At 46.0% G+C, this 27907-nt stretch overlaps 4 protein-coding genes across 6 annotated transcripts in view; 1 reads left to right on the top strand and 3 right to left on the bottom strand.

Moving 5' to 3' along the window:
- Positions 1 to 44: 44 nt before the first annotated feature.
- ankrd33bb (ankyrin repeat domain 33Bb) lies at positions 45 to 6998 on the bottom strand. The gene is made up of 5 exons (XM_086129596.1): positions 6039 to 6998; positions 4125 to 4254; positions 1522 to 1662; positions 1260 to 1423; positions 45 to 692 (listed from the first exon to the last, which is right to left on the bottom strand). Exons 1-5 carry the CDS (start codon positions 6504 to 6506, stop codon positions 45 to 47), a joined length of 1551 nt encoding a protein of 516 aa, XP_085985722.1. The 5' UTR covers positions 6507 to 6998.
- The window catches only part of LOC147194883 (cysteine-rich secretory protein LCCL domain-containing 1-like), a 26969-nt gene continuing 2352 nt past the window's right edge, over positions 3291 to 27907 (top strand). Inside the window, exons 1-10 of one of the 2 annotated variants that reach the window (XM_086129595.1) lie at positions 3291 to 3488; positions 22135 to 22442; positions 24212 to 24330; positions 24512 to 24644; positions 25369 to 25484; positions 26476 to 26576; positions 27147 to 27317; positions 27406 to 27466; positions 27567 to 27633; positions 27742 to 27872. In XM_086129595.1, the coding sequence (XP_085985721.1) occupies positions 22176 to 22442; positions 24212 to 24330; positions 24512 to 24644; positions 25369 to 25484; positions 26476 to 26576; positions 27147 to 27317; positions 27406 to 27466; positions 27567 to 27633; positions 27742 to 27872 (1166 nt within the window). In that variant the 5' untranslated portion in view covers positions 3291 to 3488; positions 22135 to 22175. Of the gene's footprint in view, positions 3489 to 22134; positions 22443 to 24211; positions 24331 to 24511; positions 24645 to 25368; positions 25485 to 26475; positions 26577 to 27146; positions 27318 to 27405; positions 27467 to 27566; positions 27634 to 27741 lie in introns of both variants that reach the window. The other variant, XM_086129594.1, reaches the window with a different exon arrangement.
- Positions 9216 to 11138, bottom strand: atpsckmt (fATP synthase c subunit lysine N-methyltransferase). Of its 2 annotated transcripts, XM_086129599.1 has the most exons (4): positions 10684 to 11138; positions 10153 to 10290; positions 9707 to 9757; positions 9216 to 9630 (listed from the first exon to the last, which is right to left on the bottom strand). In XM_086129599.1, exons 1-4 carry the CDS (start codon positions 10954 to 10956, stop codon positions 9409 to 9411), a joined length of 684 nt encoding a protein of 227 aa, XP_085985725.1. In that variant the 5' UTR covers positions 10957 to 11138; the 3' UTR covers positions 9216 to 9408. The 2 variants fall into 2 exon arrangements, with proteins under 2 accessions (XP_085985725.1, XP_085985726.1); XM_086129600.1 differs by lacking the exon at positions 9707 to 9757.
- On the bottom strand, positions 11260 to 19231 carry LOC147194884 (neuropilin and tolloid-like protein 1). The gene is made up of 10 exons (XM_086129593.1): positions 18871 to 19231; positions 18629 to 18694; positions 17503 to 17637; positions 17194 to 17442; positions 14291 to 14332; positions 13951 to 14078; positions 13393 to 13621; positions 12999 to 13112; positions 12763 to 12907; positions 11260 to 12377 (listed from the first exon to the last, which is right to left on the bottom strand). The coding sequence occupies exons 1-10, from the start codon at positions 18896 to 18898 to the stop codon at positions 11846 to 11848; spliced, it is 1668 nt and encodes a 555-aa protein (XP_085985719.1). The 5' UTR covers positions 18899 to 19231; the 3' UTR covers positions 11260 to 11845.

The following is a 27907-nucleotide window of genomic DNA, read 5'->3' as shown; positions in this document are numbered from 1 at the left end:
GTCGGAAGTGTCCGCTTGCAGAATGAATGCAGTTGAATGCCGTCTCATCTTCGCCTTGTCGGTGGTAACAGTCTCTCCTCCTTCTTTCTCTCGATTCTCTTCATCTTGTAATCCCACTTTGGGATTTGGAGCTGATGATAGTTCGTATTGCGTCGGAGCTTTTCCGGTTTAAAAGTGGGAGCCGGGGCCTTGCAGAGCCTCACTTTTGGGACCACGATGCCCGGTCGCACGCTGCTCCTCCTCAGCAAATGAAGCGGGAGGAGACTCGCCCGTCTTATGGCCACCGCGGATGCAGCGGCCACGTCGTCCAGCAATTGAAGCTGGAGGCTGGCCCGCCGATCCCTCGCCTTTGGGACGAGTTGCACCCGGGAGTTCTGGAAAAATCTCTTGTAGTGGTTCAGCCTGTCGGGGCCGAGGTGCTTTAGCTCGGCCAAGCGTTGCCTCCTGAGAATTTCCTGCACTGCGTAGCGTCGTTTTCCAATGCGCGGCGGGCTTCCCGGGCACACCGTCCGACAGGCCGTGGCGATAAATGGACTGCTGAGACCAGTCGTGATGCGGACCATGTGCTCCAGAACGCCATCGTCCACAGGGTTCACCTTATTGTTAAGGTAGAATCTGTAAGGGCAACAGGACAGAAGCTCGAGAGAACGCTTCCAGCAGGACTTTGGCTCTTCGGCTTTGGCAACAAGATCCTACAGGAGACAAGGAATACCAAAACAAAGAGAAGGTAGATTTTTTTTTTTTTTTTGTCTTCTTGTGAAATGAATAAAAATGTCGGTCATGCTAACATGACATGGTTTTGTTGAATGAGAAGAAGCGGGCGTTAAAATGAGCTTTGATTTCAGTAAGTGTGCTGTGAATTCCACAAATGGCCACTTTCAGATCTTTACAACGTGTAAAATGCCTCGAAACTCCATTGTGCGTTAGAATTTAGGGTGGTACAATTTCAGGTTTATATTTTGTAATAAAAAATAAAAAATACTGTTATCAAAAACATTCAAATTAAACGAACGGTTGACAACTTGATAATTAGACTGAATCGGAATCGGAACAAAATTTAAACAGAGAAGCAGTGAAACGGTGTGCCACGGGGCAGGGGTGGAAAAGGAATCCAGCGAAGACGCCGGCATTACAGCGGCGGCTGCAAGGCCAAAAACCTTTATTGGTCACAGGATCGGGAAGTCACGTACAGGTAAGGACATCGGCACGCTAGCCTCCAAGCGTATTTTATGGCCGCATAACAAGACAACAATGCTCACCTCTAGCAAGGGCCACTCCAGGCTGAAGGAATCACAGAACTGTTCAGCGCACGGCTTCATCATGACCTGATACATCAGGTAAGCCGTCTCATAGCGACCGGTGAAGAGAGCCCATTCCCGCGGGGTCATCCTGCGGCCGTTATCTCTGGCTTGCATGTCACCTCCTGGAAATATTGGGGTCAACGTGGAAGCCACCCGCATTGATTCCGCATGCGTCTTGAAAAGAGGCATGTTTTACATTGTAGTAGTACTTGTAGTTTACCAGCCAGCATGAGCGCTCGACACGTTTCGGCCCGACCCTGCATCGCGGCCTTCATTAAAGCTGTGAAACCGTGACAGTTCCTCCTCTCAAGATCGAGCCCAGGGAAGTAGTTCAGCAGGTAGTGAGAGATGAACACGTGACCTGCACGCAACACAAAAGGAGCATTAGGGACAAAAAAAAATAAATGCGGTACACTCGTATGACTAAATAGCCACCACGATAATCAACATGGTTGCCTTGTGACAATGACAGAGATGCCGCTGTGTGTAACGCCGCGCCCCATGCTGCTTCCGCTTCACCTGCGGTCATCGGAGTGCAATGAGAAGCGGAATTGTGTTGAAATAAAGAATTGAGTTTGAAACCTGTGCGGACACCTTTCGCCATCAGTGCCGAGTCTTGAAGAAAGTTTTCTTTTTATACTCAGCTCACCTGTGGTGTTGCTTTTCTTTGTCACGAACGGGGATCAATAACTGTTTTAATGAAGCAGAAAATGAGTACGTCGCAGATCCCGGTGAGTCGTTCATCACTTTTAGTGGATGAGAGGCGCAGGCGGCGCGTCTGCTACGCCGACTGCATCTTTATGGAATCTCCCACTTTGGAAAATGTGATGATTGAAAATGCAAGCACCGTACAGCATATCATGTCTCATTCTTAAAGGCGGGCACGTTTTAAAAGCCTCAGACTCAATCCCCTGCAGTAAAGGATTCCTCTTTAAATAATGCATGAGCGAAGGAAGGGAAATAGTCATCTCAGAGATGAATGCACATGGAGTCGTTCCTTCCTGGACTGAGAAATCCTGAAAGCATCCCTGATGTCGTTTTTAAATTCTGTGAGAACATTTGTATAAGTGACAAGGTTTTTCGACGCTAAATTACTCATTCCAAAGGTATGACTGACAATCGTCACAAAAGACATTTTGGAATTATAAATGGCAACAATATTATTGCCCATTAGTGCATTGAGAATTACCTTTTTTTTTCTTTTTCACAGAACACAGTCCAACGTAAATGCTAGAGGGGGCCACAATTTTTCATCAGTGCTATTGGAGAACCAGAAAGGACTTACACTTGACTGGGTGTGTGACAAAACTGTCATTTAAAATGGGTACAAAACACGTGCTTATCCTCCTGACTACCAGGGGGAAAAAATGTTGTCCAATCACATTTATTTTGAAAATGTGAAGTCATTGGACTACTCCAAAAGAAATTTTTGAAATCCCACTACATTTTTTAAACAGGCTCAAATACACTTAAAACAACTCAAACAACACTTTCAGGTGTTCATAAGAGTCTTATAATTAAGATGCCAACAGCATTTCAAGACAAAATGTGTTTGATAAAAAGTATTACTTTTCCTCTTCCCATAAAAAGTGCTTGCACTGAGGGAAGCCATTTTCTTACTTTTTCTAACCCCTACAAATTTGGTATCATTGGAAAGCACTGAATGTCCTCTTTAGGGTAGCAAAAGGAGTTAATGCGATTGGAGGCACTGGGTGGGAGATATTTAGGTTCACAAATGTCCTCTACAGAGGACAAATTTGAACTACTGGTAGTGAGGAGGATATGTGCCCATTTAATGTATTTCATTTTCCACGATCCAAACCGAAACGAAATAAGTGTTCCCCGCACACTGGGCCACTTAGGACCCCCGCAATTGAAGAAAAAATATCGATATTTATTCTCCGAGGATATTTAATTTTGAAAAAGGACCGGGTTTTCCGGATGGCATCTGTCAATGATGAACTCTTGACTCGTGTTTCAAGATGGCAATTATGTCAGGTGCGTTATGCAAACATTCAACCGACAAGCTAGCAGAATGAGTGAAAACGGACGTCTTTGGAACGTTTCCTTCCTACGGGGAAAAGACTGAGACAGCATAAGTCAGGAGAGCAACATGCAACAAAAAGTGCGGTACACATATCGCAACAAGCCCGATATGCGGCGATCGGCTCTTGAGTTCACGTTCGGGTGAGTTATACATTTTCGTACACTACATTTGTTCTGTGGTGCGTTTCAGGAGGACGCTGCTCATGTAGTTACATGGCATCCAAATGTGGCTTGGCGTTTATTGTCATAGGTGTAAACTATTCCAATTTTTGTCTTGCTCGTATCATGAATGCACTTCATATTTGTTCTGTGGTGTCTGTTGCATGTTTAATACCGGGCATGATCATGTGTCGTCGTTACCCTTGTTATGGTATTTGCGCTACTAATAAAGGCACATAAAATACACTGCATTTACGTTAGTTGTAAGACTTTGGTAGACCCCCCCCCCCCCCACCCCATCACACTGCCGATGCACACCAACGCCTCCCCCATTCTGTCTGTCATTTTCACGATGACTGCAACGGTAAAAAGAGAAAGCACCCCTTTCTATCCACATTTTCATCCCGATTTGCACCAAAATTGAAGGCTTTTTACCCGCAACGTGTGCTACCACTGCGCAAAGTTTCACGTAAATCCTCCGCGTAGTTTTTGGATGATCCCGTCATCCTGTGCACTTTGACACATCCGTAAATAACGAATAGAGTATGTTTCGCGACTGATGAATGATAATCGAACGACCCCCCCATTTTGAGCATTGTTGTGAAGCGTTGTGTTTACCCGCTTGCGCTGCCGTAATAAGGGCCGTGTTCCCCTCGTTATCCTGCCAGTTGACGTCAATGTGAGGACACTGGGCGAGGGCGATGACCACATCCACGTAGCCATAGTAACACGCTACGATCAGCGCAGACTGAAACATAAAGATGAATGAGGGGTCACTTTTCACAATATGTGCAGAGTGGCGGACACCGACCCTTGTCCTGAAAAGAAGACTCATTTATGAACAAAAATGCTTGTTGCGGTCATGGAATGGTCACTTATTGTTCCAGGCGCAGACGAATGAAATGTTCCCGGTGTATTTTGCTCTCAAACAAATAGTCAGACCTTGTCAGACCACGAAAAACTGTGTCCAACTTGTACATCTTTGGCTCAAATGCATTGTGCGTATTGCTGGCGTCGATCTGAATCTTTACTTCCAAAATCCTCCCTTTTCAGGAGACCCCGCCAAAGCGTTTGTTGAACCATTAGCATTGTTTTGTCAGAGATCACAAGCCATATTGATATTTTCAACACTTCACATTGGCCAATAATGAAAAAAGTGCCCCCCCCCCCCCACTATGGGCAACAAATCATGATTAATTGACAAATGACTGATCAAAAAAAATGAACATCTGAAACAAATCAAGATTCTTTGTCATTCTCTTTACATAGCATGATGGCTTGAAACTAAAAACTGGGTCTTCACTGGTGTCCAAAATACGGCCCGCGGTGCAGATGGGATTCGGCTTCTGTTGAGTGCAGATGCGGATCTATTCTGTGAGAAAGAGGGCTGTTGGCCACCCGAAAAACACATACATAAAGAGCCACATACATAAAAATGGAAGGATGAAATGGCCACTTTAAAGTTCGTCCACTTTTAGAAACACGCTCAAGCAATTCTCGATTGTTCGAATTGTTCATCAGCTTTCTGTTGAAGGTGTTGAGGCAAATAGTGGAGGAAGTTTTTGGGGTGGCCAGCAGCCCTCTGTCTCACAAAATGGATCCAGCTCTCCACTTAACAGAGTGTTTTGAAAATTCATTGTGCCATTCTTGAACTCATAAAAGGTTTATTTGTATCTTGGACTATCGAGAAAAGTTCCAATAAGGGGTTCATAATGAGTCACGTAATTGGGGGGGGGGGGGGTTGTCGCGGAACACATTTGTGTTGGACCTTCGAATAGTTTGCCTGAACTTGGATCCAGCCTGCTCAAGATGCCTGCATTTGCTGACGGCCCGCTGCGATCATTTTCTCTCCGCCTGTCGATTCTGAATGACATGATATTTCGTTTCTTATTTTTGTAGTCCCAAACCTGTGAGAGATCTCTCAGAAAGTTCAGTGTGGGTGTTCTCCACGTGTTTGCTTTCAAAACTTAGCTTGTAGCAGACGTGTGCACATTTTCAGCATGACGTCTCTGATCCACTGGAGAAAGGACACTTTGATCCTCTCCTCTTTCATCTATAACTGCTTCAGACAACAAAGTGTATGCAGAATAGTGGTGAAGATTGCACGACTGTCTGTGTCCTATGTGTTGTGTTGTGTTATTTTTGTTATTTTGACTTCAAAATGGCGCCGCGAGAGTGGCTGCCTTTCCAGCAGCTCCTATATTTTGTTGTTCTACTTCTTGCTTTCATAACTTTGCTGCTGTGAATTGGGAATTTCTCCATTGCGAGACTAATAAAGGTTTTCTTATCTTATCTTATTAGCCGGGGATCAGGTCAGTGATTTAGCAAGCCTGTTAACAGCTGAGCCCGTGGCCAAGCTGCTTCTTGGATGTGTCACTTCACAGCGGACACTCCCCATCTGTTGCTTGGGGATTAACCCAATGCGCTGACCACCGCCCCCACCACCACCACCAAATGCCAATTGGGATGCCATCGTAGTTCCCCGTTTGCCACGTCACAACACACACAGACGGTCGACAGGGCGCCCCTTACTCTTCTGTTGCGGTCCGTCTCCTGCACTTCCTCCTCGGTCAGTCCTTGTCTGATCATGATCTTGACGATGACGGTGTTGTTGTTGCAGCAGGCCTTAAAGAAGGATATCGGCTCCGGGCTCCCGCGACGCGGCGAGGGCAGACCGTCCGATCCCACGCTAGTGTCGAGCGGGTAGAAAGAATCGTCGGACGCGACGCTCCTCGTGTCCGAGTTATCCGACAGAGACTCAAAGTCCAATTCCTCAAACTCCTGGAAGATGTCGTCCTCGTCCTCCCAATAATTTCGTGTGTAATCCCCTCGGGCCTCGTCAGAGTCCCCCGATTCCTCTTCATCTTGGCGGTCCTCGTCGACCTCGGTGAAGGACATGACGGGTGTGTCCAAAGCAATTGTGCCTGGTCCCGTTGCTCCGCCGACTCCATTCTCCTGGGGTCTTCTAGCGTCACCTTCTTGCTCTGTTACTGAAACCATTGAATCCTCCCCTCCCCCCACTCACTCGTCGTTTGAATTACAGTCGGAAACCGGGGCATCTCTACGATGACCTAGAGTTTACATCCTTTGCCACTCGCACCGAGTCGAGTCCAAAATATCCTCTCGGGTTTGTTTCGGTGACCGGATGTCATAATTCGAGGCCACCGTGCATGCTAGCGATCTTTTGTCGACGTCTCGGAAATATCCTCAAGTTGAAATCGAGGCGGCAACGCTTGCCTCAAGTCTCTCGGCGGTGTTGAAAAAGGCCCCGTCTCCCATGGATTCCTAAAGATTGCCGTCCACGTCCCCTTTGGAAAACGCCAAGCGTGGTTGTGCCGCCGCGTCGGCTAACATCCGTGGAAATTCCGGGATGCTGCCTGTTTGTACATGGAGCGCGCAATTGCCTTGCGAGGAGCGATTCAAAGTGGCCAGCAAGAGCTCTTAGTTCGTGCTTCCTCATGGAGACACACTGGACTTATTTTGAGAACAGTCAGCAGTGGGAAGCGAGATTTCCTCCTCAACTGACGTACGATAATCCCTTTAGTTGCTCTCTGTCACCCGCCTTAGCGCTTCGCCCAGTCAGTCGGGGCTCCGCGCGAAAAATCCAATTCAGCCATCCAAGATGAGCGACTCTATATTGGCCATTCATGATTTCAACGCCTGTGTATCGTAATGTATCGTCACCCAGATTCGTTTTCGGAGATGGTTTTGCTATAGAGTGAAAAAAAATGGCAGACGTTTTCTTTGCAAAGATTTACATTGGAGCCCGTTTCTGACTTTCGCAAAGACCTTGTTTCAAGTTAATATTCTCGTAATCTGTTCTTGGCTTCACAGAGTGAAAGACTGTGTGAAGAGGGGGGAAAGGTAATTGGATTCGGCAGAAATAGCACATCTTGTTTCCTGGTATAGGCCTCGCCGCAGACACGACGTTATTTTGATTTCACGATTTGAAAGTGCTCGCTCTGGCTTTTTGGAATAGTTGCTTAGAGTGAAATGTTGGACACAAATAAATTGCCATTGTTTCTCTATGCTCGTCTGTTCGCATTAGGGTCACGTTTGGTATAAGGAGGAGCATATCCCAGATGATTTGGGGGCGAGAGGGAGGGATACACAATGAGTTGAGACACAATGACCCCTCAAACTTCAGATAATTTGGAGTCTTCAATCAACCTGACTTAACATGCATAGTTGCGGAATGTGACAAGCGCAATTTTCACTCAGTCAAATCTTGCCCATCGATGAAACGGAGGCCAAATTTGAACGCGTGTGTGATTTGCCTTCACTGAGCTCTTGTAAAAATTCCATTGAACTAATGCAGGTCACGTCACAGGGTCAAGGGGGATTTTACACATGGACCTTCTCTTCCTGTAATCCGTCATTCACGCCGCCCCTCCTGGTCTGGTCCGCTTTTGGCAAAGCAGGCTAATTTTGTTGTTGTTGGGGGTTTTTTTTTGGACATCTGAATCTTTGAAGACAGTGTTTGATCGTGCACAATACATAGGAAACACTATTATTGTTTTTATGCCATGTTACTGCACGTTTTGTAACATAACATCATGAGTTGCAGAAAGTGTCGATTTGACTCGGTATTCTCATTGAAAACAGCAGTTAGCCAAAAGTCGATGCAAGCGATTGTGATTCTTCCCGCCAATGCTCACCGGTCATGTTTCCTTTTGTGCTGAAGCTTGGGCGATTTAAAAGAAAAGGTTGCTGTGAAGGGGGTGAGTGAAACTGTAAGTTTGCATGGGGCTATCAGAACGTGAGATGTTTACAGTTGTTTAACTTAACAGCGTTTGGGGCACTTTCTTTTTGACACATCTACCTTCCTCGGCGGTGTCCATCTTGATAGCTTGTTCCACAGCTTCAGTCAGTCTGTCAACGATCATTTGACACTAATTGGAGTGCATTTCGTCTGAGAGTGACGCGACTTTTGGATCCGATATCACACATCGTTTTCACCTGATGGAAAAACGGCCAGAGGCGAGGACGCACTCCGTGCAACGATTGTCGATTCCGTCTTCTTACCACTAGAGGGCGCCCACGTGTCGTTGCTCAACTGAGCCGAGCTGTCGTCAAATTCCAATCAGAATCAGAATCATCTTTATTGGCCAAGTATGTAGAACACACAAGGAATTTGTCTCCGGTATAACACTGCATTATTATCATCGTAAACAAGGACATGCCAAATAGGTATGGAAGTATCCTAGTCCTTCTCAAGAACAAGACGAACCAAGACATGGCAATTGAAATCCCTTTCGAACATTTATTTCTCGATATCATCGAAAGGTCCGTGTAGTAATAAACTCTTTGTCCTCTCTAGTTAAACAATTCTACAGGGCACTAGTAGAATGAATGTGTCTTAATGGTTATTATATGTATAGCTGTAAATGACATTCATACATTACAACTTCATAGTTGGCACGTCTGCCTCACAGTTCTGGAGTTTGAATCTCAATTAAGGCCTTTCCGTGTGAAGTTTGCATGTTTTTGCCACCTTTGCGTGGGACTACTGCCGTTTGGTCCGCATTCCACAACCATGTAGGCTCAGTTAATTTCAGACTAAAATGTCCACGAGTGTTTGTTGTTTGTCTCTAACGTGCCCTGCGATTGACTGGTGACCAGTCTGGAGTGCCGTTCGCCTCTCTCCCAAAGTCAGCGAGGATAGGCTAGAGCTCACCTGAAACGGAGAAAGAAAATGGATGGAGAACATCAAGCACTAAAAAGCCCTTTAATCAACAATCAACAGTTTCAAGCACCTGTGGAAATCTGCATGTCAAAAGTTGAGAGCTGAGCACTGTTTTTTAATTTTAATCATTCTTCGATTCCCGTGAAATAACTTTTAAAATAATGATCTATTTCAAGGAAGCAGCGTTTGGCGATCTTCAGGTCACCGCATCTCCCTTTACAGATGTGGTTCAGCAGTGTCCGCGTTTTCCGAGGTTGTCTTCTTCACCGCGCCACGGTGCTCGAGGGATTTAAATGATTCGGCGTTGTACACCCACACGGTGTCAACACCCTCCCCTGCGGTATGCTCGGGAACCCAGTTGGGAAAGGGGAATCGGCAGGCGACCACCTTAGCGGAGCTTGGCAACTCGCTTTCCAGCTTCAGCTCCAATTTGTCCATCTGGAAACAGGATCACATTTCAGTCATACTTTTGAAACGTCCTCAAGCAAATTTCATGGTGCGTGCGCTAAATTACCATTTGAGGGACGCCAAAAATAACAACGTTGGAGTACTGCGCAAAGCTGACCTAGAAAATAATAAATAAAAAATGATGATCACAAGTTTTCTGACTGTACTGAATATGATCATTTGGGATCATGTGTTCTTAGAGCAAAAGTCAAGTCAAACGTTTTCTTTACAATAATATATTTTTTTCCACCACAAGTGCGCAAGGGGTGACGTCACTACGCATTGGCATCAAGACATAGCAAGAAAAGAGCGGATATAGCTTGGCAGTTTCCATGATGCCTGTTCGGACTGGCAAAAGGAATCCACCACCCCTGTGAATCCAAATTAAATTCCATTCGAAGTTGGCATTTTTATTGACGTGTTTACATGGAGCACTTTGATTGAGTCATTCGGTTTCTTCAAATCGGACTACTAGAGTCCAAGTAAACCCGCCTCGTGCCATCAAACACTGACCTTCCATAAGTCAGAGATGTGGAAGGAAGTGGAACGGTGGACTCCCTCGCGCCAGGCTTTGTAGCGGGAATACCACACCAGCCAGGGGTTCAACTCAAAGCCTGACGCCAGAAAGCCGTGCCTTGCTGCGGCTATCACCTATGCAAGAGGAAGATACAATGCGTCAAAGTACTGTCAAGGCAACTGTGTTGCAGCATTTTCACATTGCTTGACTAGGATTCATTTCTGGTGTTTTTGTGCAACCGGGGATAGGCACGACGAATTGATTAGTGTATTGTTAAAAGAAATCGTGCATCGTTAAAAACCTGCTGAGTTATGTGGAATTATTCATCGGTTAAGTATATAATGAACATTGAGTCACTTTTCCACAATTGAGTATTTGACTCCCTGTCATTTCTCACTTCCCTATACACTATTTATAACTGATTACTGTTGACAATTTGTGCACCAGTCTTCTCAGTACTGCAGGGTTGTTGGGGTTTTTTTTTTTTCCTTAAGCCAAAAATATCCACGAGACATGACTGAACTTACTATTCTCCCATCTCCACTTCCAATATCTACCAGGGTCCCAGACCTGGCTCGCAGTGCATTGAGGACATTCTCCACCTGTGTGGTGGTCGCGGGGACAAACGGGAGGCAAATTTTCCTCAATGCGGGGGCGACAAACGGCGTAGCCACAGCGTAGAGGGCAACAAGCGAGCCCCCGACCAAAGCCGTTACGACAAGACCCAGGCGACTTCTGCTTCTACTCTCGATCGCGACCGATTGTCCGTCTGTCCCCGTAAAAAGCGTCTCTTCAGACATAATGGGCTTTCGATCAACGCATGATAACGACTCAAAACGTGATAAATAAAATACTATCCCACTCGGTTAAAATACGCGGCGCGTGATCATGATCATTCCACCGTCGTTTCCACATCATTGGAAAGTCCACTTTGGCCGTTGCAGCGCCATAATAGGTCCGACTTGGTTTGTGATGCCGAATTTGTGGAAAGTCCACTTTAGCCGTTGCAGCGCCATAATAAGTCCGACTTGGTTTGTGGTGCCTGAAAAAATCGTTCCACTCTGCTGCTTTTTAGCTTGACAACACACAAAACGAAACGCACGTACACGGGAATATGGATGCATTTATTTGTTATGAATGTACAATAACGAACAAATAAAAAAAAGGATGCACTATTGTACAAGAAATATATATACCACCATTAAACACAAACTGATAAATACTGTACTTCTGTTCAATTCACCACCCAAAAATAAGATCTAAATCAGTATGTTTTAACAGTAATGTACAATATGTGAACGTATTTTGCTGTGATCTGTTGTCCTTAAGTTGAATATGGGAAAAAAGCTTTGCTCTGAATGGTAGTACTGTAGTGTAGGCGTCTTGTGGCGTCCGAAGGTTCATAGCGATATAATATACAGTTTTGCTTGCTAATCTTTTTTTTTTCTTCAAATGTTTGTTGATAGCAAATAAAGAAATACATTTCTCGCCGTTAAACCGCTTAGTGTCAAACAGACCACAGACTCATTTTGACCTATGTTATGCATAAAACTGCGGAACATTTGGATTCAGATGGCATGGGACCTTTTTAATGACAAATTATCACAAGGTAGGGTTTTAGTCTCACGAGTCCAATAGCCAGATCATTTTCTTGTGCAGATTTGAGGATTACATTGTGGTTTTTCCATATTAGAAATCATTTGACAATGTACGGTGGACAGTGTGGTCTAGCCCTGGCATGCCATGATGGATTTGATGGTGGTGAATGTGATGCCCGCTGGTTGTTGGGCCCTCATAGATCATAAAATCATCAGCCTCTCGGTAGCCTTCGCCCCCATCCTGAGAATAGCTGTGCTTCATAGCTAAGATGTTTCTGTGGCCGGCCGGGGTCGTGTGGTGGGAGAGCCGTGATGCCTGCTGGCTCCCCAGCCCCGGTGGTCGCTGGGGCGCCAGTGCCCCGCCGTCGGGATCATTAGCGGCCTCTCTCACGCTCAGGTTGCTGCGGCTACCCTGGACACTGCCGTGCATGCTTCCCTGCTGTGAACCACAGTGGTGGTCGCGAATGCATTTGGAGGAGGATCGATGCAGTTTGTGGGATTTCTCAAATTCATCGCCCATTGCAGCATCAGTCAGGTCCCCCGAGGGGACGTGTCGTAAAGTGCAGAGCTCATAGTGAGGAGGCTCAAGCCCTGGATGGAGGAGGGCATTGTCGATGTCATCTCTGGGGAGAGAAAGCAGACGTGGGCGTTCCATCAGACGGTCACAAGGTTTGTCAGTCTGTCACTGTTTCTGTCGGTATTTTAGGCCAACCCACTACGATTTGGCCCGGAGTTGGCTAAGTTCCCTCCCACAATAATGCAAATGCCCCCCCCCCCAAAAAAAATTCTACCTGTACAAAGTAGCAAAATACCAAATGAAAGAAAACTCCACCCATGTGCGCAGTTCGACTGCACTTTGCATTAAACTTGCGCCGGGCTCTAAAATGGGGACCTATTTTTTTTTCGAAACTGATAACATGCTTGGTCTACAGTATTTTGGGGCTTTTCGTGTTATCCAAAATATCATCACTCCAGTTTCGTAAGAAGTGTGTATAAAAATGCACAAACCTGCGGATGATGTATTTCTTGCGTGGCTGTTTGACCTGGATGATGACAGAGATGATGAGCAGGATGACAACCAGGCCACAGGTCACAGCAATGATCGTGATGTTGGTGTTATCCAGAGAGTCCAAAATGCTGGGTTTCCTTTTCTCTAGTACCACAGGCAATATGGAATATGATTATCTTCGGTTCGGCAACAGCCACGCGATGAAAATACATGAGCTGGGAACAGTTGCGTGTACCTTTACAGTGATTCTCATCCCACGGATACACACAGTTCTGGATGCCGTTGCAAACCAGGGTGTGATTGATGCACATGTTGCTGTGGCAAAAGAAAGTATCTCCTTCGCACGGCGCTGGGAACGAAAAGGCACACATACAGTGGTTACATATTTGTTGTGCGCACCTGTAACGGTGTAGAGTGGTCACTTTTGATAACTGGCATTTTCCCACTCATCTGGGACTGAGTTCCAGGGGGCTGTACCTGTGACCTTGTTCTTTTGGTTGCTATTACAAAGCCTACGATTGTTCAACACACACACAAAGATCTCCGTCCTGTGGCACCGGTCTCGGCGCCACAGCAGTCCAATACGGCGACCTTCACTGTGGATGTTGTCAAGTGAGGGAGTCACTTACGGTCAAGGAAAGTGGTGAAGAGGATCTTGAATTTGCTTTTCCTGCTTCCCTCATCTGCCCAAAGCCTTACCACACCCAAAGAGGATGTCAGCATCACGTCGTTCGCCACCGTCGAGCAGAATTTATTCTTCAAGTGCTCCACCGAACTGCTGCCATCATAAATGGCAACAAAGTTACGCTTGCACTCATTAGAGTTGTGCATCTCATACTCCAGAAAGCGCATGTAGATCTGCGGATGGGATGATGAAAAGACTTTAGTGTATAAAGTTGCCCAGACGAATCCTGCTCACACGACCGTTACCGCGACTACCTCGTTAAAATGTACCTTTAGGGACATAGCGAATCTGTACGTTGTAACCATTTCCAATAAAATGTCCGCCAACTACGATGTGCAATACAGCACGAACATTTATAGATGTAAAATCATGAACGTGTATTACAGTCTAAACATGTCTATTGTGTGTATGCATAATGACAAAAAAAGATTTTATGAGACATGAAGTGTCATGGTAAAAGAGGTGAACCACAATGAGCCAGGTCAATCTCCCATTTCCAGACCTTGGCTCTCGGTGGGGCCCGCACGTACCACCTGCAGTCCACGGCCTCTGTTGGCAAGGCCCGCTTCTCCCTGGTTATCTGAGTCGATTCCACAAAGCCTTCTGGACCACTCAGCTCAAACTCACAAACTGTGGAGAATAGCATTTAAAAAAAAATGTGGTGACACTAAAAAGCTCATTGAATTGTGTTAATTGAAGGGAGGCCATATTTCTCCTCATTACTCTGGTTTGGACGACTCTTGTCATGTTTGACGAATGGACACACCTTATGCATGCATGTGTTTTCAATGAAGCACACATGGCACGCTGCTTCCAAAATATGATATTGGTGCAATACTCACACGGCAATGCTGGCAATTGGCCCAAACCTTTGAACTCGGGGTCTAAACGAAGAAAAAAAAAAGATGCATTGAAACGCATAAACAAAAGTTACATCCATCCATTTTCAAGAGCGCTTATCTCGAAGAGGGTCGCGGGGAGTTGCCGGAGCCTGTTCCAGCTGACTTGGCGAGGGAGGCAGACTACCCCCTGAACCGGTCGCCAGTCAGTCGCAGGCCACCTATAGAGACTCGCGACCAATCACACCGTCACTGAGTGGGAACCCATCCCACGCTGTCTACAATAACAATACTTTGTGGACTTTTTAAAAAATATATATTTATACTCCACATTTTATTGAAGTTGGTTTCCTTGACATCTCACTTTTTTTTTTACAGTGTAGTTGCAAGCGCAATTCCTGTACGTGACAAGAGTGCATCGCCCAGACATGCCTACTTGTGCATCTAGAGCAATATTGATATGAGCAGCTGTAAAATTACTATCGGCTCCGAATGCCCTCATTTAAGTTTTCCGGAAATGAATATTGCCGAGCCACGCCTCCATGCTATGTCCTGAACCTTTGTGCTGATGAATCGACTTGCTCGCTGGATTATAAACCCTGATTTACCGTCTTAGTTTTTATTAATCCTCTCATGTTTCTTACCCGTTTCTACTTCAGGGTTGGAGAGATTATTCACATTCAGCCCTATTGACAGAAGTATGCGTCGGGGGTTGGGGGAGGGGGGTGTCGTACAACAATGCATTGGCAAGATGCGGTTGCATCCAATACACGGAAGCATTTGAGCTCCATCTTTCTCTACTGTTTTCAATCTTTGGGAATCGCACAGTTGCATTCTGTTCCTCAGAGCCAAACAACACATTTGAGTGTGTGTCGCTGAGCGTTTCCCAGAAATTGCAACAAAAAAAATGACCAAAACTGTTTGGCGAAAATGTTCAAAAGGAAAAAAAAGGCTCCATCACAGAAACAGTTCCGAGTGTTCCATCAGCCTGCCATGAATGTTTTTGAAATGTGGAATGCGGAAACACCCGGGGAAAACCCACGCCAGCACGGGGAGAACATGCAAACTCCACACAGAAAGCCCTAAGTCGGAATCGAACCCCACGCCTCCACACTGTGAGGCCGACACCCGAACCAGTCGACCACGGGGCCGACTGGTTCTTTTCTAAGAATAAAGCAGACAGTTTAAGGTTTTGGGGGGGTTCGCAAATTGTAAGGTTCCATTTAAGTCTAGTGCGAGTTTTAAAACATTGATTGGCATTCAGGATAAATGATTGCCCATCTCTGATAGGTCGCATTAGACAGATAAGCATTCGGCGTGCAAGACGTGTTCAATTTAATGAAAACAGATGGGAAAGCAAACCTCCTCATCTGCCTTATCGTGGCAAATATCTTCTTAAAGAGGGAGCCATGCGCTAGTCAGTATCTCGCATCTTGATCGGCGGATGCTTGCTTGATTGTCATGTCAAATCCCATCGACAAGAAGGGCATATTTTCATCAGAAAAATACGTCTGCACTAACAGAAGGAGGCAGATTAATCTTTGATTGTCATCATTGCGGGTGGCCTACAAAATCTGCTGTCCATAAAGCCTCGGCCGCAGTCCGGCTTAAGCTGATGCTGCGGCTCAGTGCTGACAAGCTATATTCCCTTGAAGACAAACTTTCATTAACCACGTGCGTGTGTGCGTGTGTGTGTGTGTGCGCACGTGTATTCCACATCCCCTGCCAACTGCAATTTCCTGCAACATGCGCCCTCATAACCAACTGGCTAACACAATATTTAAAGGGGGTTCTTAATGAGTGCGGGATATTAAAAATAAATAAACGAGAGTATTTTCAGTTAATAAAATGACACCATAAAATCAGAGGCCAAAAATTTACTGAGGGGAATTAACGCCCTGTCTACCCGCTGGTGTGTGGCGTTAATTAAAAAGAGAGGGAGAGCTTTTCAAGGCTGTGTCAAAGTCACAGAACATTAATTGACTGCAGTCGGATGCCAAGAAAAGGAGCGCAGTGCTTAGAATTGTACCAGTCGAAAATCATCACAAAACACTTGTGAGCCAACGAGCCAGCGCTTCTTCCTTTCTGAACGACACGTGGAGACGTTCCTGAACCAAGACAAATACGTGCTGACCTGTCATCATTTCAGGGCATAGAAATGTTAACTTGCAGTTTTAATTGAGGAGGGTCCATTTAAAAAAAAGTCGTTTTATCACATTGTCAACTCTGCCAATGGGAAGACTTTTTTTGAAAGTGAGAGACAATTTCAGCCTTCGCAGACAGCGAGATTTGCTTCCGTTTGCCAGACGTGTTTCTGAAACCGTGTGTGCCATGCCCTCGGAAGTACAACAAAGTGTGTACCGGGTCAATCGGTAGCGTTGCTAGGCAACGGAGGGGAATCCCGCGCTCTACGTTTTGTTCATAAGCAAGGTCGCGGCAGCGGTTAGCTTCCCACGTTTTGTCGCAACAAAGGCCTTTTCACTACGTTGTGGGGGAAAATCTGGTCACTATCATCAAGTTGACATGATCAAAGGCGTTGTTGGAAGCAAAATCAAGCAAATGGAAAATGAACGGGGACTTTGAAATGTGAACGTTATAGCGGTGAAAACGTCGTCAACGGGGTACACGTTGAAACAAGGTTTGGCTGTATTTGTAAAAAAGTGACGGAATTCCCATCGTATCCCACATTTTGAATACATTTCAGACGATGTCTCAAACTGGAGTCCGGGAATAGCAAAGTCCTCTGTTTCCGATTTGATGGCCGAGTGGTGTTAAAATGCAACCCCATTCTGGCATTCTGCTTTTCACACTGTCTACGAACTTGCAGTAGCTTTTGTCGACACCTTTGCTTTTTCAACATGAGTCCGGTGAATTTGTTTCAAGCGTAAGCCTCCGACGAGACGCACCTGGCGTGAAATTGTACCGGGCTGAGAAGCCGATAGCCTCCAACTCGCCATCGGCCACAAACTTGATGTACAGGTACCTCCCGCTGGAGCGAACGTACATGGGGCTCTCCCGGCCGCAGTAGCGTCCGATGATGGGCGAGAAGCCAAAGGGCCCGTCGCGGACCTCGATGTGATCAAACTTGCAATCCCACGATGGCTCGATAGAATACTTTTCATCAAAAAACAAGTCGATGCACTGGCGGGGAGAAGCTGGAGGAGAAAGCGTCATTCACTCAAGAGTGCCGGCAGACTTGATGTCCAAAGGCTCACCTTCTATAATGTAGATGCATTCCCTCTCTGGTGGGTATTTCTCTGGGTAGTTGGGTGAGGTGAAATGGCCTCCCTCGGGCTCCTTGACCCAGGCCCCACACTGCCCGGACGGTGTCACGCCAGAGTTGTTGGTCACTAGGCAACAATGGCTCAATTCAAGCTTGCTGTTGAAGCGAGATTGCTTTTATTGTTCATTGATACAACTTCCGGATGCACCAAAGTGACCCACGTGTTAAATATTCACCGAGTGAGGATCAGTTGCAATGCAAAATGTGCGCATTCACGTCAGGGTTTGTTCCAGGTTGCAAATGTTTGCAAAACGTCCGCCACATGTTTGCCAAGTTTTAGTCGTTTTTCTTGAACATTTGCAACCTTGGACAAACAATGACGTTCTCTGACGAGAATGCAAAATTTGCCGCCTTTTCGAGCACTCGCAAATGTTCGCCACTCGGTGGGATAGAGGATTAAATGATTTTAAAAAATCACACACACACATTCACACACAAACGGCTCAGGGCAACAACAAGGCAAAAAACATGGTGTGTTGATGTGAAGTGGGGGCCGCAAAATATCATTCTGCGGGCAGCAAGAGGCCCCCGGGTCGCAAGTTTGAGACCACTGCACTCCATGCTATTCACGAAGGGCACGGGTGTCAAACACATTTTTGTCACGGCCCACATCGGAGTTAGCGTTTCCTTTGGAGGGCCGTTATGACTGTGAAACCATATTAAAAAAACTTTAACTATTTAAGTTACAGTAATTAAGGGTTTGATAACAAGAAAATCAATAACTCTCATTTAATACAAATGAGAATTTGAAATTTCAGCACAAGATTTAGCAAGCACCATGAAAGTTGACGTGTTTGATTTGCTTTCGTCGGCTACATAAAATAACGCGGCCGGCCAGATCTGGCCCCCGGGCCCTGATTTTGACACTCAGACAACAGCTACGAATTGCCCATGAAAGCGTCGTAAACGGTGACGTGATGAGCACATACTTTTGCTTGAAATTGTGTTTGAAGAAAGAAACTGCACACCCATTGAAGAATTCCAAAAAGAGCTCTCGAACAAAACCTGCAAGTAATCTTTGACCGATCATATGAGTTGTTATTGTGCAAAAGGCATACCTTGAGTTTTTGTTTTGGTGGCTGTGGCCCCCGTCAACTCGGGCGCGATCAAATATGTTGCAAAAGCTGGTGGAAGGAAAACAGAGGCTTATAGTCAGGAGAACGTACGCTTTTGGGACGTATCAAACGCAGCACAAAAGATGGAACGAAAATATGACACGGAGGACGTAGACGGCAGTCATTTTAAAATGATTGGAAAATGCATTCAGGTCGGTGTAAAGAAAAATGTCAAACCTACTCACCAATGAACAGCAGAAGTTGGAACGCCATTTCTTTCCCGTGTATTTCCAACTCTCACAACTATGTCCCTCAATTGTCATATCCTGTCGTTAGGAGGAAAAGAAAAAGACTCTTCTGCACACGCTGCAAATTGTTCTCCAAATGGGTAAAATCTGACCACAAAATAGCTTGCCATCGTCGCTCCCTGAGCTCAAGGATTAAACCTCCTGGCAATTACTAACCTTCCTATGTTTTTGCTCCACCGTTATTTTTTAAATCCTCTTAGAGGCAACTGTCATTGGCAGAAGTGGATAGGTCAAGGCAAGTGGCTGTTTTCATGCTTTGTTCTCGAGCTCGCTATCTGGCCGGCATCTATGGAGCTTGGAAAAACTTGGAAGTTGTTTGATTTGTTGGTCAAACGCCACGTCATTTCCCAGATTATTTTGCTTTCTCGAAGTCTTTAAAATGGCTGCCCAGATATTTGGGACATTTTGTTTGGAGTCACACTGGCACATTCGTGACATGAATTGTTTCAGCCTCACTGACAGGAGAGGATGAAAACGGCTTGCTCTGAATTGCATTGAATTCAATTCCACATTCTGTAATTCACATTCAGTTGACCATCCTGTGGGGTGGAGTCGATTCAAACTCCAATTCATCCACAGAGGTGAATTCTGAAAGTGAGACTTTTGCACAGCCTGCTGGAAATTGGACCCCTTGAGATTGAGCAAAATCAATACAGTATTGGTACTAAAGTGAAATTTGTCTGACTGTCCAGAAGGTGGCGCCAAAGTACCTGTCAAGCATTGAAACATGAGGGGAGTTAATGAAAGTTATTGATCTAGTTGAAATAAGAATAAATTGTGGTTTTATGATTGTTTTAGCAAGGATTCCGAATTTCCCGTCACTGTGGTATTTTATTTGTTGCCTTAAAAAAACTCTACTGTTGGCCGACTGTACTGGTCAGAAAGAGCCAATGTGCCTGATTCTCTTGGAATAGGGGAGACATTTCCGCATCTCTAAAAATGTATTTCCATGTTTTAAAGGGTTATATGACTTGATGAAAACCACTGGCTCATTCTCCTTTATGCTTCAAAGTTACGAACGGCACAAGATCGGGCACGCTCAGTTCAACGCCGTACTATCATTTGGTTGTTTGTATGAGCTTATGAGTGTTTTTCATTAAATATATATTTTTTTAAAAGCTCTAATATTAATGACTTTAACTTCATCTTTCTCGCGAGGGTGTTATAAGCCTGCATAGCGTTCAAATGTACGTACAATAGCTACTCGGGTGACAACTCCACCGTCTGCGAGGCCAACGTTTGTTTTTCTTTTTCTTATCTGACCTTGTCAATGCTTCACGATGAAGTATCAGTGTAATTTCTTTTGCGATCTCAAACGGTGTGACGCCACACGTGAACTGAATCGACCCGTGAGTAAAAGGAAAAACCCTGCCAGTGCATGCGCGGGTCCATCCGTGCGGTTTGAGTCGTGGGTGGTCACGCGCGCCGGGCTCGGGGCCAAGCGAGTTGCGGGGTGGGGTGGGGTGGGGGGGGGGGGGGGGAGTGGCCCACTGTGATGAGCGTTACTATGGGCAAACTTGGCATATAAGTGCAACATGAGCGGTGGTCTCTCGCAGCCAGTGCGATACTGCGTGACGTGAGGAATTCAACAGGTCCCTATAGACGTTTCTCAGCCTCCGAGTGTGGAGGTGGCGTGCGTGCAATTTGAAAAGCGCAACCCGCTGCCTTGACATGGACAACCCAATGGATTACAGAATATAGTCCATCAACCTTTGGAATCTGTGAGCTATTGACTGATTTGAAAGGTAAACATGCTCTTTAAATTGCACCTCTGCATTCTCATTGGGTCTTAACGTCTAAAAGGGTGGAGGATGGTGTCTGTGTTATGGTCATGCTTGAATCCATTTTTTTTCCCTCCCAAATCTGCGGATGTCACTGTGAGCACACGTAATACAGTGAGCTGCTCATGGCCTGCAAATCTCGCCTCGTGGCACAGTGGTCCTACTGTGAGGAGTGGAGTGATGCTCTGACCTGCTGATGCACTCCGACTCCTTCAGAGCTGTAACAGCCTCACAGTTTGAAGTGAACTTTTCTGTATACGGTGGTACTCGCGCATGAGAAATGATTTGTGGTGACCTGGTACCACCGGCAAACTTTTCAATTGATAAATGATTGAAATCATACAAAACGTATTTCTCAACAGCCTGCAGCGGTGCCCCCGCCAGCCTTTCATGGAAGTGGAACCAAAGTTGTTCCTTTCCAAAGATCATCAGTTTTGACTGATCCTGTCAGAAACAATCATTTACATTCATCATTTTAATAGCTGTTGTGGTTGCAGTTGACAAGGTGCCGGGCATCGTACTGAGATGCCCAACTTAGTGAACAGCTCCAAACTGCAAACAACACAATGGCATTTTTAAAAATTGCAACTCTTTCACTGGATCTCAGTAGATCGCGCTGATGGTGTAGCAACTTCACTTGCCAGACTTTAGCGCAGGCAGCGCGGGGTCATGCTCATCAGCGATGGTGCAAATGGGAGCGTGATTGCTTGTCTGTCCCCAGATGTCGCCTCAGATGGATGGAGGGACCTTCTCTTTTGACAGCTCATCGGATGAAAAAGCTGAATAAATGTTTCATGTGTGCGATTCTGTTGGAGTGCAAAGCTTTTCTTTGCTTCTCTTTTCTGTGGCTTGTAATTGTAGCCCGCAGAGGGGCTGTTACAACACTCGCAACTTTTGTAGGCCCGTAATGTTGACGCTTCAATGAGGCCCACGTATCTTTTTGCGTTGCCTCTAAATCAGTGGTTCTTAACCTTGTTCGAGGTACCGAACCCAACCAGTTCATATGCGCATTCACCGAAGCCTTCATTAGTGAAAAACAAAAAGATGGCTTTTTACAAATTCAAGACATAAAAAATGCATTTATTCAAAACCGTAAAAAAGAAATACAATTTCAAGACATAAATATACATTTGGGGTTTTTTTTTGGTTTTTTACGATGTACTATCACAACAGTCGCACGTTGATTACTGAGTGAACTCAATTTCTCGCAGCACTGATTGGACAAGCAATGTCATGTGATCATCTACAGCCAGCGATGGCCGAGCGGGCGGATCGTAACTAATTGACATGTTGAGTCGGGTGTGTCTGTGGCAGAGGCTCCGTCGAACCCCTGAGACCGATTCAACGAACCCCTAGGGTTCGATTGAACCCATATTAAGAACCACTGCTCTAAATCCATTCTCTATTTTCTTTTTTACAGGCAAGCAAGAGAAGATATTCGGCGCCGGTATTTTCTGCAACATGACGCAGCCTCTTGCTTTTCCTGGGTGGTTTGGGGCAGCGAGTCTGTGCTTATGTTTGGCCCACGCTGTCTCATCTACGGTCCTCACCAACGCCACACGACTGGAGTCCATCCTAGACAAGTACAGGGACAAAGATGGAGAGTGGTGGAAGGCCAGAACGAGAGGGAAGAGGGCCATCAGCGAGGGGGACATGCACCTCATCCTGGATCTACACAACAAGTTGCGTGGTCAGGTCCGCCCTCCGGCCTCCAACATGGAGTACATGGTAATCAGTGCGTCTCACTTCTAATGATGTGTGCTCTTCTTTGAGATGATATCTTTTGTGCTCATTCTAAATCATCTTTTTCCGACTCCGAGACCGATTCACCGAACGCTACGGGTTCGATCGAACCACTGAGCGAGATGATGGACATTTTTTCAGTGTATTTAATTTAGTAGTATCCATCCATCCATTATCTGATGCGCTTCTCCTCATGAGGGGCGCGGGCGTGCCGGAGCTCGTCCCAGCTGACTTTGGGCAGCAGGCGGGGGAGACCCTGAACGGACCCAGCCCATCATAGGGCACGCATAGACGAATGATCATTGTCGCTCGCACTCATGCACCGAGGGTCAATTTTGAGTGTTCCATTAACATGCCATGCATGCTTTTAGAATATGGGAGGAAACCGGACTACCCGGAGAAAAGCCATGCAGGCACGGGGAGAACATGCAAACTCCACACAGGAAGGCCAGAGCCGGAATCGAACTCTGCACCTCTGCACTGTGAGGCGGCCAGGCTAACCGGTTGCAAATAGTAATATACATATATTTATGAATTAAGCGTTAGGTTCAACGACAGGTGGCTTTTCTTTTTCTCTGAAACGTCATCTATAAATTGCAGTGTATGGTAAAACCCGTATTGCATCTATGATATTGCTCTGGCCGCCGCGTATGTCCACTGTTGCTCACCGTGGCCCAAGGAAGGCTCGAGGAGTTTGTGTGAATGCTCACACACATGGAAAATTAGATGAACCATTCGGTAACAGCACCCAGCAGACCAATGTTGAAGTCAGTTTGGCCCCCAGGGCCACCCCAAATTGGACCACGGTTATCGTGCGCTGTAGAGGAATCGTGATTGTGTCGATACAGATGACACTTTTTCATTCTTATATCCCTGCATGTCACTTTTTGACCTGCGGCCTCCTAAACCCGCCCCGGCTCTCGTTGCTTTTCCTCCTCTTTGCCTCCCTCCCCATCCATCCCAGCCCACTCCAAACCCTCGGGTGCCAATGTTATCGTTCGTTTGATCCTCCATGCATCTTATTTGGGGTGCCACAGCGGTGAATCTATTTCAAGTCGCTCAAACTTTTTCCATTTGAAGTGCGGGCCATGCTAGTGCAAAGGTCCGTGATGTACACTAATCCACTGTGTCTTGAGTGCGGGATGCTATTTATGACAGATGATAACGATGTGGTTGGGGAGGGAACTGCAAGGGCCAAGTTCTTGGTTTTCATTGGGTCTTGGTGTCTTTGCACACAGTTTGAGACCTGGCGCTAAATCATCTGCAGAAAGTACCTCTTATCGCGCTAGCAGTGGTCGGCCTGACAGATGGCTAGAAGCAAGGTTATTGATTGAGAATCCAATATTAATACAAGCACAAATATGTGCTCCATTTTCTCATCCATCTCTTCTCACGAGGGTGGCGGGGGGTGCTGGAGCCTCTCGCAGCCGCTTTCGGGCGGGGTACACCCTGAACCGTTTGCCAGCCCATCGCAGGGCACACATATACGACCAACCATCCGCACTCACACCTCGGAACAAGTTCATTTAAGCTGCCATGCCTGTTTTTGGAATGTGGGAGGAAACCGGAATACCCGTAGAAAAGCCACACCAGCACGGGGAGAAGATGCAAACGCCACACGGGAGGTCCAGAGCCGGAATCGAACCCTGCACCTCCGCACTGTGAGGCAGACAGGCTAACCAGTCGCCCAGCGGGCCGGCTTTATTATCTGCGATTGAATTCAACTGGCTTTCTTTGGCGTTTGTGTTTACCAGGTGTGGGATTACGAGTTAGAGAGAAGCGCCGAGCACTGGGCCCATACCTGCCGATGGGAACATGGACCAAGCTACATGTTGACTCAAATAGGCCAGAACCTTGGCGCGCACTGGGGCAGGTGTGTATGTCGCAATCCGACAGAAGATGTCACTTTTCTTCTTTGGCTTTCTATATCAGATTTTTACTTTGTGTCCAGCACTTTAAACGTGCTCTGTAAAAAGAAAATCCTAGAATTTGCTTTTTCATTCACTCATTTTTTTTGTTTGTTTGTTTTTTTCTCCTCTTCCCCATCCGCTCAGGGACCGCCCGCCCACCTACCACGTGCAGGCCTGGTATGATGAAGTGAGGTACTACAGCTACCCTTACTCTCAGGAGTGTAATCCACACTGCCCTTTTCGATGTTCGGGACCCGTTTGCACTCACTACACTCAGGTAATGACCCTCACATTTGCATGCCTTTCAGACTCAATTTGGTCCTCACCACAGCTCCTTGGATGACACGAATTAGGAATCCAATCGAGCTGTAAAAATGGTCGCACGAGCTGTGGGTGACTCCGGTGTTTTTTTGTTGCATTCCATAAATCCCCCAAACTACAAATTTGTTGAATTAAATCAACAAAAATACGGCCGGAAATATAGCTTAAAACATTTGCAAACAGGATTTATTTAGCCTCGTTTTGACTGCATTTGTGTGAGGTCCTGTGTGTTTTTCTTGTGTATTTCTCTGTACTGTACTCTCTAATTTCCCCAGCCTCCTCTTGACCAGAGAACCTTTTTTGCACCCCCCCCCCCCAAAAAAAAAAGAGAAAAATGTTGGATTCACGAGGTAGGTACTCATGGGCTTTTATTTATTTTGGCTGTCTAAACGTCCTTTCGGCTTAAATGCTGGTGGAGCTATACTGGGAGTCAAAACAAAACAGAAGACTGGAAGACTGTGCCACTCCAAGAGTCCAGCAATGCTGGATGTGAACTATTCAGAAATTAGACCCATATGTGACAGATGGTCCACGTGTTGTTTCTCATCATCCGCGATCAGTCACCCGACAACAAGATGGGCGCATGGCATCGTGCGCCAATACCGTTGGATACTTGAGACAAAGTTTCAAACATTTAAGCCAAACGTGTTTGCTGTGTTTGTATGTCTTTCATTTTCTAGTTGGTGTGGGCCACAAGCAATCGTATCGGCTGCGCCATCAACGTGTGTTACAACATGAACGTGTGGGGAATGATCTGGGCAAAAGCTGTCTATCTGGTCTGCAACTACTCACCACCGTAGGTTTTTTTTTTTGTTTGTTTGTTTTTTATTCTGAAATCAGGCGCATCTGGATTTCCGTGCCGGTGCTAGCCTCACAAAAAAAAAAAAAAAAAAGCCAAAGACTAAAACTGAGTTTGAAGACGAGTTTGAAAGATGGGCAGCGAGGGGGTTGCCGAACATCCGTCAACGGTAAAGGCTCCATCCCCTCAGAGCCTCCACTTAGTCCTCAGTACCTCTAATAGTGTCTTCTCCACAGACTTGAGGCACCGGGCAGGGAGCTCAGACCAATAAGGTGGGGGGAGGCTATTTCAAGACTTGAAAAGAAATCATAGGATCTTAAAAAGTACTCTTAAAATGTAGAGGGAGCCAGTGAAGGGATGCCAGAGAAGGAGTTGTGTGCTCCCTCTTACGAGTACCAGTCGAGAGGTGAGCAGCGGCATTGTGGACCAACTGGAGACGCTTCATGGAGGATTGGCCGAATCCAAAGTAAAGTGCATTCCAATAATCCAGGCGGGATGTGAAGAAAGCATGAATCAGTGTCTCAGAGAAAGGAGAGGCTTGACTTCAGCCAGCTGCTGGATTTAACAACAGCACCAATTTGCATTCATTGAAATTCAAGGAATTCAGTGGCCCTCCAGGTCTTGATTTCCTCCAGACAGGATCAAAGTGGCCTCAATGAGAGAGAGTCTTTTTTGCTCAGCGGGACATCGATCTCACAGTCAACCGCATAGCGATGGAAGGAAATCCCATGGCGTTTGCGCCAAGCTGCTTTCATTTGCGAAAATACCAGAACCTAGTCCAGCCTGCCCCTGCGCACATTTAGAGCACACCTCACACGCGCGGAAGTAGGGCCCAAGATTCAATTTTGAAAACAATAAGTAGGAGATTATTTTGCACTACCTTTACTGTGTCTGTAGAATTACTCAATTGAACCATTATTAAACTATGGAGTTTTTTTTTTAAACTTTCAAGAATATACAGTATATTTATTTATTTGTTTGTTTTTAGGGGGAACTGGTGGGGCCATGCGCCTTACAAGTATGGCGCTCCATGCTCTGCTTGTCCTGCCAGCTATGCTGGAGGATGCCGGGACAATCTGTGCTACAAAGGTGGGATAATCAGGAGATTGTTTAAAGGGGTTTCAATTTTTCCACCATTACCCCAAAAAGTTCCATGGGGGATTTTTTTTTTTACATGCATTCTTAATTTAACTAAGGATTACTTTATTCAACTTAATTTAGGAATTGTTTGTTCATCAACTGTAATTCATTGAATTAGGAATTAAATGGTGAATTTAAAAAAAAAACATACTGTAGCAAATTTGTTCATGAGGAAAAATTGCAGGGGTGGGGGGGGGGGGGAAGTCAGCTTAAATTGATCAAACGAATATTAATTTTAACCAAGATTTTACGACATGATGTTTTACTACGACTGCATTTTTAAGACCTCTGCTATAGACTCAACTTTAATCTTGGTTAACTCGTAAATTCACATCTCCACTTATTCCTGTTGATCCCCATTGGAAGATTCCCAACTGAATTATGGCATTTTACCCCCCTAGCACTTGAATAAAGCAATCCGGAACTATGAATGAACGTACAAGAAAAAGCCCCACTCTATCATACACAATTTAACTTCAGCAGCAAAATTCCTACGTCATGTGCCAACTTCGTTTTCAGATGGAGGTGTTGACAGGCGCCCCGCTCCAGAGACCGAGGAGACCAACTACATTGAACCGGAGCCGGATGCAGTGCGAGAGCAGGAGGCCCAACCCAGGGCCCGAAATCCGGACCGCTCACCACCTTCTGAGGACATGGAGAGAAAACAGGTCATCAGCACCGAGCAGATGTGTAAGCAACAATTCCTGTGACTGAAAGATGAAGTCATGCAGCCATTCCGGCAGATGTCATCTTAACTCGCGGTCTCGTGTTCTTTCAGGCCAACAGATGGACTGCGACACCAAGCTGAGAGATCGCTGCAAAGGAACGACATGTAACAGGTACAGGCGGAGGAATCGGCAACTCATTGGCCGCCGTTCGCACTGAAGAGTTTAAAAAATAATAATAATAAGACGGACTACCGTTTGATCCTACCCATAGATATGAGTGTCCGCCCGGCTGCTTTGACAGACACGGAAAAGTAGTTGGGACGACGTCGTACGACATGGTAAGTGATCGCCCACAATGATGGAGTGCTTGCACTGTAACAGTCGCGTGTGGTGGGAGGTCATCTTCACGGTTGGAATGTGTGTGGCCTGGCGTGTCAACAACCCAGCAATCCAGCGTGTGTGGAGCCGCATTGCACGCCGGCGTTATCGACAATGATGGAGGATGGTTGGATGTGACGAGACTGGGTCGAAAACAACAATTCACCAAATCGTACAAGAATGGCATTCAGTCCGTCGGGTATGTTTCCAAATTTTCTCGCCAAAATCAGGCGC

This window comes from Hippocampus guttulatus, chromosome 14 (assembly GCF_054856545.1).
Source record: "Hippocampus guttulatus isolate MCC_2025c chromosome 14, RoL_Hgut_1.0, whole genome shotgun sequence".
NCBI classification, from domain to species: Eukaryota; Metazoa; Chordata; class Actinopteri; order Syngnathiformes; family Syngnathidae; genus Hippocampus; species Hippocampus guttulatus.
This window is presented reverse-complemented; position numbering and strand designations above follow the sequence as displayed.